Genomic DNA, 10,599 nt, shown 5'->3' on the forward strand with positions numbered 1-10,599 from the left:
ACTTCTCTGACATGTTTCTATCCATACAATAGGGCATCAATATGAGATTGGCGGGGGTCTTACACCCGACACACCCACTAATCAGCTGAAAACTGCTCCGGCAGCACCCAGAATTATGTGATGAATAGGAGATAAAGCGCTGTTCAGACTGCGGCCACCGATCAATGTGTTGTGCCGTGTACTGCCCATGCAATGCTTATTTCCAGCTGACCGGTGGGTATGCCAGATATCAGACCCCCACTGATCTCATACTGATGACCAATTTTATGGATAGGCCATCAATATGTCAATCTCCATACACCTCCTTTAAGTCTAGAAAGAAAACACAGCCTACTGTTCTAGGAAAACAAAACGTCCCTTACCTCGGGGCAGCCATGGGAATCCCGGCTTCTATGTGTGAGGCTTTAGGAGGAAAAAAATAACATATTAGAACATTGTCCCATCCATCATTCAAGGAAGCATGAAAGTCTATAAAAATATGAAATATCTGGAATAATTATAATTAATAACTACACACACCTCCAGACAGCTGTACGGACGATCCCTGTGTGATTGGTTAGAATGAAGGGGTAAGTCCTGACGGGGTAATGACCCATCAAGGCCCATTTTGGTGCCTCTTCAATAGTTATAATAAGTGACTTCAGTATAAGCAATTCCCTAATATAATGTTATCACTGGGATCCTAGTCTTTACTAACAGAAACTATTTTATGGCAGCCTGTAATCTGTGAATAACGTTCTGACTACAACTGAAAATATAGAAAAAAAAAAATGGAACATAAGCTCCAAGTAGCCGATCATGTCCCACCTCTCAATAAAAATAGTTATCTTATTTTTTTCATTAGCCCTATTGTGCATAAGTCTTCCCCTTTTTTATATATTGTGGTCTAGTCTTTTGTCTTCTAATAAAATATTGTGCTTTTCCTGTGTCTGTCTCTATTTGTATCATTTATTTATTTTCTTTTACACGCCATCTTTCTTTTATTGCTGCTTGTTTGTACATATTCAGTATGTTTTTATTCTATTGCCAGTGGTACGGCCTTTTTTGCTCTGCACATTACATTTCCCTTTCAGAAAGCAGCAGGCGAAATGCGCGTCAGGGCGCACTCATCCTTATAGTATTTGGGTAATTTGTTATTTTTGTGATCATGTCATTATTACTATGTTTTCATATATAATAGTATACTGTATGCATCCTTAGGTGATGTGCATCAGCCCATTAATATATTACTGACGTAGATCCTTGTTTTTACAATTAGATACCCTTATCAATGTATGTCTGCATTTAGATTCTGTATTCCCCTGATTCTTTTTGACTTTTATATGACAATATTATGCGATTTTTAAATATCTAATAAAATCATTATATTTTCCTTTTTGGAGGTGTGACACATTACTTTTCTAGGGATATAGGATAAATGATGGGACACACACTGACCAGAAGACTTGGGAGCAGCCATCACACACAAAGGGAAGGAAATCTGTAAATGAACACAATGAAAACAGTTATAACATACCACTCTAAATCCACTAGATTTTGGAGGTGTCTGTGGGAATTAATGTCCATTCATCCAGAAGAGTATTTCTAAGGTCAGACCCTGATGTTGGAGGAGGCCAGACTCACAATCTCCATTCCAGTTCATCCTAAAAGTGTTGGTTGGGGTTGAGGTCAGGACTGTGTTTGGCCAGTCACGTTTCTCTACACCAGACCTTGCTTTGTGCACAGTCATGGGGAACAGAAAAGGGCCTTCCCAAACTATTCCCACAAAATCAAAAGTATAGAATTGTCCAAAATGTCTTGTTATAACTAAAGGTTTAAGATTTCACTTCACCGGAACTAAGTGGCCCAGTCCAAACCCTGAAAAACACCCCCATAGCATTATCCCTCCTACACCAAGCTTTACAGTAGGCACAGTGCAGTCAGGCAGGTAACGTTCTTCACAGAACACGTTTCCTCTGCTCCAGAGTCCAGTGTTGGTGGCTTTACACCACTACATCCAACACTTGGCATTGTGCTTGGTGATGTAAAGCTTCCATGCAGAAGGTCAGCCATGGTAACGGCGGATGTGATACACCGGGGACAATAGGACTGAATGCAAAATCTGACTGCAATTCTGGGGTATTTTCCAGTACTTTTGTCCATATAGTGAATTGCAATGGCTGCAAGAATTCACATATCACATAAATGGAGACAGTCACATGATCTATAGTGATCCCATGTGTTAACAGGATGAAAAGCTAAGAGAAAATTGATGCCATCAGGTCTGATACTAAAGTTAAAACCACTTTACTCATTGTAATAATGTGAATTCTATTTTCTAATTTTTTTTTACTGTTAAATTATATTTTCAGCACAATGGCTCAGTGGTTAGCACTGTATGGTGGCTCAGTGGTTAGCATTGCAGCTTTGCAGTGCTGGGGTCCTGGGTTCACAATCCCACCAAGGACAACATCTGTAAGGAGTTTGTATGTTCTCCCCTCGTTTGCGTGGGTTTCCTCCCACAAAGACATACTGATAGGTAATCTAGATTGTGAGCCCCAATAGGGACAGCGATGATGATGTCTTTATAGAGATATGGAATTAAGGATGCTATAAAAGTGAATAAAATTAAATAAATAGAAATAGTTGAATCCAAGTTCAGGTCTTGGAGATACAATGCGGCTTTATGCATAAACCGAACCATCCTCCTAATGTATATAATGAGCCAGGACTATGAATCCATTGTGAGAAAAGTGCAATACAAATGTTTTGTTACAGAGTTCTTGTAATCTGCTAATACTCTATTAAAATTTAGTCACATTAAACAGTAACAAGGCTCAGATTAATACTTTATTCAGGGAGAATTAAAAAAAATAGAAAGAAAAGAAACGGAATGGCTTAGACAATAAAAAATTGTAATGTCAGGTCAGGTACTATACAGGCAATGAGGAGAGCCAGGAATCCTGATATCATGAAGAGGACCGAAAATCATGGAAAACTCATATACAACATCTATATAGGAGGCTATGTGCAATGTACAAGCAAGGGTCTATACAGGCAGGAGGCATTTTATATACTGTATATCTAAATACATATATATATATATAAATACTGTAATACTGTACACACAGCACTGTGATCCCAGCATTACCCAGCTGCCCGCAGTGCTCCACATCACAGTGCTGCCCGATCTCCAGCTCTGCCATGACGATCCTTTCACCTGCAGCTCCGGGATAACAGCAGATTCTGATATCGATATGCAGGAATCAGTAGGGACCTGCTCGTTTTTCTGTTGTCATTCCTAGACGCTCATTAATGACGTCATTAACAGGCGATCTTAGGACTGCTCTATCAGCTCCACAGCCGCATTTAGAAATGACATCGGTTCGATGATCAGTCTAGAGCTCCCTCTAGTGGGTGAATGGCGGTTGTGCAGGGATATCATGTAGCATGAAATCAGGAATCCATCAAAATCTCTGGTGTAGAATCTCTGGTGTAGAATCCCTCGTGTAGAATCACGCCTGGGAACTTCTTATGTGTTTCTCTGAGTCTGCACCCATCAAATGGTAAAGAAACAAGAATAGAATCCTTTGCAAAAGTGCGGAGAGATCAGGTTTCTATGAGTCTCTGCACCATTTTTTCTTTGCATTAGTTTTGGTAAATCCTCTGCAGAATCTCTTTGCATCTCCGGCTCCATTTGACTTTCTAATCTTTTTATATTCCTTTTTTTTTTTTTTGCGTTTTGGAATTTGGGAAATCTATTTGTTACACATGCGGCAACACAAGATATGTTCTTATTTTTTATGTTTTAAGATTTTAATTCCATGCCAGGATACATAGGCTGATTTTGTACTTTTTGTATTTTTTCATTTTAATTTTCTTTTTATATTTTTTTTATGGCTTTTACATTTTTTTTATTCCCCCTCCTCCTCAGGGGATGTGAACCTGCGATCGCTTGCACAGTGCACTGTAATACTGAAAGCGCCACTTCAGTGTTTTTCTGTTTTTTTTTTATTTCAGAGCTGGAGTGGTGGCACTAGTCCACGTTCCCCACCCCCAGTATTGTACTCACCAGCCGCTGTTTTCATCTGTTCTTGGTGCCACTCCTGACAGTCTCCAGCAGGTTCTGACCTGCCGGGTCGCTCCAGTGTTTGCTGGAGGTCACTTCGCAGTGTAAGTCTATGAGGCCAGAACAAGGATCATGGACTTACCGAGAGAGCTTGTGACCTCTGACTTACGGTCAGTCAGAAGTTGCAGTCACAAAATGGTGGCGAGAGACCAAAGTAGCACCGAGAAGAGCTAAAAATGGCATTGGGTGAGTATAATACTAGAGACAGGGAACTTAGATCAGTGGCACCACTCCAGCGCTGCAATAAAAACAAAAAACGCTGGAGTGGTGCTTGAAATATTACTGTGTATTGTGAAATCACAATAATCCTATGACGCTCAGCCATAGACAGGATTCAGAGCTGTACAAACAAGGCCGACACAGGGGCTTTCAGTAGCTCAATTGCCATGACAATTCCATAAGCACTGTCTGGTGGCATTACTTATGTCTGTAGTCTGGTGCCAGTGTTTATGTGCACTGTCTGGTGGCATTACTTATGTCTGTAGTCTGGTGCCAGTGTTTATGTGCACTGTCTGGTGGCATTACTTATGTCTGTAGTCTGGTGCCAGTGTTTATGTGCACTGTCTGGTGGCATTACTTATGTCTGTAGTCTGGTGCCAGTGTTTATGTGCACTGTCTGGTGGCATTACTTATGTCTGTAGTCTGGTGCCAGTGTTTATGTGCACTGTCTGGTGCCATTACTTATGTCTGTAGTCTGGTGCCAGTGTTTATGTGCACTGTCTGGTGGCATTACTTATGTCTGTAGTCTGGTGCCAGTGTTTATGTGCACTGTCTGGTGGCATTACTTATGTCTGTAGTCTGGTGCCAGTGTTTATGTGCACTGTCTGGTGGCATTACTTATGTCTGTAGTCTGGTGCCAGTGTTTATGTGCACTGTCTGGTGGCATTACTTATGCCTGTAGTCTGGTGCCAGTGTTTATGTGCACTGTCTGGTGGCATTACTTATGTCTGTAGTCTGGTGCCAGTGTTTATGTGCACTGTCTGGTGCCATTACTTATGTCTGTAGTCTGGTGCCAGTGTTTATGTGCACTGTCTGGTGGCATTACTTATGTCTGTAGTCTGGTGCCAGTGTTTATGTGCACTGTCTGGTGGCATTACTTATGTCTGTAGTCTGGTGCCAGTGTTTATGTGCACTGTCTGGTGGCATTACTTATGTCTGTAGTCTGGTGCCAGTGTTTATGTGCACTGTCTGGTGGCATTACTTATGTCTGTAGTCTGGTGCCAGTGTTTATGTGCACTGTCTGGTGGCATTACTTATGTCTGTAGTCTGGTGCCAGTGTTTATGTGCACTGTCTGGTGGCATTACTTATGTCTGTAGTCTGATGCCAGTGTTTATGTGCACTGTCTGGTGACATTACTTATGTCTGTAGTCCGGTGCCAGTGTTTATGTGCACTGTCTGGTGGCATTACTTATGTCTGTAGTCTGGTGCCAGTGTTTATGCGCACTGTCTGATGGCATTACTTATGTCTGTAGTCTGGTGCCAGTGTTTATGCGCACTGTCTGGTGGCATTACTTATGTCTGTAGTCTGGTGCCAGTGTTTATGCCCACTGTCTGGTGACATTACTTATGTCTGTAGTCCGGTGCCAGTGTTTATGTGCACTGTCTGGTGGCATTACTTATGTCTGTAGTCTGATGTCAGTGTTTATGTGCACTGTCTGGTGGCATTACTTATGTCTGTAGTCTGGTGCCAGTGTTTATGTGCACTGTCTGGTGCCATTACTTATGTCTGTAGTCTGGTGCCAGTGTTTATGTGCACTGTCTGGTGGCATTACTTATGTCTGTAGTCTGGTGCCAGTGTTTATGTGCACTGTCTGGTGGCATTACTTATGTCTCTAGTCTGGTGCCAGTGTTTATGTGCACTGTCTGGTGGCATTACTTATGTCTGTAGTCTGGTGCCAGTGTTTATGTGCACTGTCTGGTGGCATTACTTATGTCTGTAGTCTGGTGCCAGTGTTTATGTGCACTGTCTGGTGGCATTACTTATGTCTGTAGTCTGGTGCCAGTGTTTATGTGCACTGTCTGGTGCCATTACTTATGTCTGTAGTCCGGTGCCAGTGTTTATGTGCACTGTCTGGTGGCATTACTTATGTCTGTAGTCTGGTGCCAGTGTTTATGTGCACTGTCTGGTGGCATTACGTATGTCTGTAGTCTGGTGCCAGTGTTTATGTGCACTGTCTGGTGGCATTACTTATGTCTGTAGTCTGGTGCCAGTGTTTATGTGCACTGTCTGGTGGCATTACTTATGTCTGTAGTCTGGTGCCAGTGTTTATGTGCACTGTCTGGTGGCATTACTTATGTCTCTAGTCTGGTGCCAGTGTTTATGTGCACTGTCTGGTGGCATTACTTATGTCTGTAGTCTGGTGCCAGTGTTTATGCGCACTGTCTGGTGGCATTACTTATGTCTGTAGTCTGGTGCCAGTGTTTATGTGCACTGTCTGGTGGCATTACTTATGTCTGTAGTCTGGTGCCAGTGTTTATGTGCACAGTCTGGTGGCATTACTTATGTCTGTAGTCTGGTGCCAGTGTTTATGTGCACTGTCTGGTGACATTACTTATGTCTGTAGTCTGGTGCCAGTTTTTATGTGCACTGTCTGGTGGAATTACTTATGTCTGTAGTCTGGTGCCAGTGTTTATGCGCACTGTCTGGTGGCATTACTTATGTCTGTAGTCTGGTGCCAGTGTTTATGTGCACTGTCTGGTGGCATTACTTATGTCTGTAGTCTGGTGCCAGTGTTTATGTGCACTGTCTGGTGGCATTACTTATGTCTCTAGTCTGGTGCCAGTGTTTATGTGCACTGTCTGGTGGCATTACTTATGTCTGTAGTCTGGTGCCAGTGTTTATGTGCACTGTCTGGTGGCATTACTTATGTCTGTAGTCCGGTGCCAGTGTTTATGTGCACTGTCTGGTGGCATTACTTATGTCTGTAGTCTGGTGCCAGTGTTTATGCGCACTGTCTGATGGCATTACTTATGTCTGTAGTCTGGTGCCAGTTTTTATGTGCACTGTCTGGTGGCATTACTTATGTCTGTAGTCTGGTGCCAGTGTTTATGTGCACTGTCTGGTGGCATTACTTATGTCTGTAGTCTGGTGCCAGTGTTTATGTGCACTGTTTGGTGACATTACTTATGCCTGTAGTCTGGTGCCAGTGTTTATGTGCACTGTCTGGTGGCATTACTTATGTCTGTAGTCTGGTGCCAGTGTTTATGTGCACTGTTTGGTGACATTACTTATGCCTGTAGTCTGGTGCCAGTGTTTATGTGCACTGTCTGGTGGCATTACTTATGTCTGTAGTCTGGTGCCAGTGTTTATGTGCACTGTCTGGTGGCAGTGTTTATGTGCACTGTCTGGTGGCATTACTTATGTCTGTAGTCTGGTGCCAGTGTTTATGTGCACTGTCTGGTGGCATTACTTATGTCTGTAGTCTGGTGCCAGTGTTTATGTGCACTCTCTGGTGGCATTACTTATGTCTGTAGTCTGGTGCCAGTGTTTATGTGCACTGTCTGGTGCCATTACTTATGTCTGTAGTCTGGTGCCAGTGTTTATGCGCACTGTCTGGTGCCATTACTTATGTCTGTAGTCTGGTGCCAGTGTTTATGCGCACTGTCTGGTGGCATTACTTATGTCTGTAGTCTGGTGCCAGTGTTTATGTGCACTGTCTGGTGGCATTACTTATGTCTGTAGTCTGGTGCCAGTGTTTATGTGCACTGTCTGGTGGCATTACTTATGTCTGTAGTCTGGTGCCAGTGTTTATGTGCACTGTCTGGTGCCATTACTTATGTCTGTAGTCTGGTGCCAGTGTTTATGTGCACTGTCTGGTGGCATTACTTATGTCTGTAGTCTGGTGCCAGTGTTTATGTGCACTGTCTGGTGGCATTACTTATGTCTGTAGTCTGGTGCCAGTGTTTATGTGCACTGTCTGGTGGCATTACTTATGTCTGTAGTCTGGTGCCAGTGTTTATGTGCACTGTCTGGTGGCATTACTTATGCCTGTAGTCTGGTGCCAGTGTTTATGTGCACTGTCTGGTGGCATTACTTATGTCTGTAGTCTGGTGCCAGTGTTTATGTGCACTGTCTGGTGCCATTACTTATGTCTGTAGTCTGGTGCCAGTGTTTATGTGCACTGTCTGGTGGCATTACTTATGTCTGTAGTCTGGTGCCAGTGTTTATGTGCACTGTCTGGTGGCATTACTTATGTCTGTAGTCTGGTGCCAGTGTTTATGTGCACTGTCTGGTGGCATTACTTATGTCTGTAGTCTGGTGCCAGTGTTTATGTGCACTGTCTGGTGGCATTACTTATGTCTGTAGTCTGGTGCCAGTGTTTATGTGCACTGTCTGGTGGCATTACTTATGTCTGTAGTCTGGTGCCAGTGTTTATGTGCACTGTCTGGTGGCATTACTTATGTCTGTAGTCTGATGCCAGTGTTTATGTGCACTGTCTGGTGACATTACTTATGTCTGTAGTCCGGTGCCAGTGTTTATGTGCACTGTCTGGTGGCATTACTTATGTCTGTAGTCTGGTGCCAGTGTTTATGCGCACTGTCTGATGGCATTACTTATGTCTGTAGTCTGGTGCCAGTGTTTATGCGCACTGTCTGGTGGCATTACTTATGTCTGTAGTCTGGTGCCAGTGTTTATGCCCACTGTCTGGTGACATTACTTATGTCTGTAGTCCGGTGCCAGTGTTTATGTGCACTGTCTGGTGGCATTACTTATGTCTGTAGTCTGATGCCAGTGTTTATGTGCACTGTCTGGTGGCATTACTTATGTCTGTAGTCTGGTGCCAGTGTTTATGTGCACTGTCTGGTGCCATTACTTATGTCTGTAGTCTGGTGCCAGTGTTTATGTGCACTGTCTGGTGGCATTACTTATGTCTGTAGTCTGGTGCCAGTGTTTATGTGCACTGTCTGGTGGCATTACTTATGTCTCTAGTCTGGTGCCAGTGTTTATGTGCACTGTCTGGTGGCATTACTTATGTCTGTAGTCTGGTGCCAGTGTTTATGTGCACTGTCTGGTGGCATTACTTATGTCTGTAGTCTGGTGCCAGTGTTTATGTGCACTGTCTGGTGGCATTACTTATGTCTGTAGTCTGGTGCCAGTGTTTATGTGCACTGTCTGGTGCCATTACTTATGTCTGTAGTCCGGTGCCAGTGTTTATGTGCACTGTCTGGTGGCATTACTTATGTCTGTAGTCTGGTGCCAGTGTTTATGTGCACTGTCTGGTGGCATTACGTATGTCTGTAGTCTGGTGCCAGTGTTTATGTGCACTGTCTGGTGGCATTACTTATGTCTGTAGTCTGGTGCCAGTGTTTATGTGCACTGTCTGGTGGCATTACTTATGTCTGTAGTCTGGTGCCAGTGTTTATGTGCACTGTCTGGTGGCATTACTTATATCTCTAGTCTGGTGCCAGTGTTTATGTGCACTGTCTGGTGGCATTACTTATGTCTGTAGTCTGGTGCCAGTGTTTATGCGCACTGTCTGGTGGCATTACTTATGTCTGTAGTCTGGTGCCAGTGTTTATGTGCACTGTCTGGTGGCATTACTTATGTCTGTAGTCTGGTGCCAGTGTTTATGTGCACAGTCTGGTGGCATTACTTATGTCTGTAGTCTGGTGCCAGTGTTTATGTGCACTGTCTGGTGACATTACTTATGTCTGTAGTCTGGTGCCAGTTTTTATGTGCACTGTCTGGTGGAATTACTTATGTCTGTAGTCTGGTGCCAGTGTTTATGCGCACTGTCTGGTGGCATTACTTATGTCTGTAGTCTGGTGCCAGTGTTTATGTGCACTGTCTGGTGGCATTACTTATGTCTGTAGTCTGGTGCCAGTGTTTATGTGCACTGTCTGGTGGCATTACTTATGTCTCTAGTCTGGTGCCAGTGTTTATGTGCACTGTCTGGTGGCATTACTAATGTCTGTAGTCTGGTGCCAGTGTTTATGTGCACTGTCTGGTGGCATTACTTATGTCTGTAGTCCGGTGCCAGTGTTTATGTGCACTGTCTGGTGGCATTACTTATGTCTGTAGTCTGGTGCCAGTGTTTATGCGCACTGTCTGATGGCATTACTTATGTCTGTAGTCTGGTGCCAGTTTTTATGTGCACTGTCTGGTGGCATTACTTATGTCTGTAGTCTGGTGCCAGTGTTTATGTGCACTGTCTGGTGGCATTACTTATGTCTGTAGTCTGGTGCCAGTGTTTATGTGCACTGTTTGGTGACATTACTTATGCCTGTAGTCTGGTGCCAGTGTTTATGTGCACTGTCTGGTGGCATTACTTATGTCTGTAGTCTGGTGCCAGTGTTTATGTGCACTGTTTGGTGACATTACTTATGCCTGTAGTCTGGTGCCAGTGTTTATGTGCACTGTCTGGTGGCATTACTTATGTCTGTAGTCTGGTGCCAGTGTTTATGTGCACTGTCTGGTGGCAGTGTTTATGTGCACTGTCTGGTGGCATTACTTATGTCTGTAGTCTGGTGCCAGTGTTTATGTGCACTG

General features: G+C 43.6%; 1 protein-coding gene across 3 annotated transcripts in view; it reads right to left on the reverse strand.

Moving 5' to 3' along the window:
* ZFAND1 (zinc finger AN1-type containing 1) overlaps positions 1 to 3,354 on the reverse strand; it is a 37,330-nt gene extending 33,976 nt beyond the window's left edge. For 2 of the 3 annotated variants that reach the window (XM_073679505.1, XM_073679504.1), the window contains exons 1-3: positions 3,131 to 3,351; positions 1,438 to 1,480; positions 363 to 402 (exon numbers count right to left, since the gene is read on the reverse strand). In XM_073679505.1, coding sequence (XP_073535606.1) covers positions 363 to 402; positions 1,438 to 1,480; positions 3,131 to 3,185 — 138 coding nt within the window. In that variant the 5' untranslated portion in view covers positions 3,186 to 3,351. Of the gene's footprint in view, positions 1 to 362; positions 403 to 1,437; positions 1,481 to 3,108 lie in introns of all 3 variants that reach the window. The other variant, XM_073679506.1, reaches the window with a different exon arrangement.
* Between the last annotated feature and the right edge of the window lie 7,245 nt (positions 3,355 to 10,599).

This window comes from Phyllobates terribilis, unplaced genomic scaffold (genome assembly GCF_046119375.1).
Source record: "Phyllobates terribilis strain yellow unplaced genomic scaffold, ASM4611937v1 Scaffold_4__5_contigs__length_816908805, whole genome shotgun sequence".
NCBI classification, from domain to species: Eukaryota; Metazoa; Chordata; class Amphibia; order Anura; family Dendrobatidae; genus Phyllobates; species Phyllobates terribilis.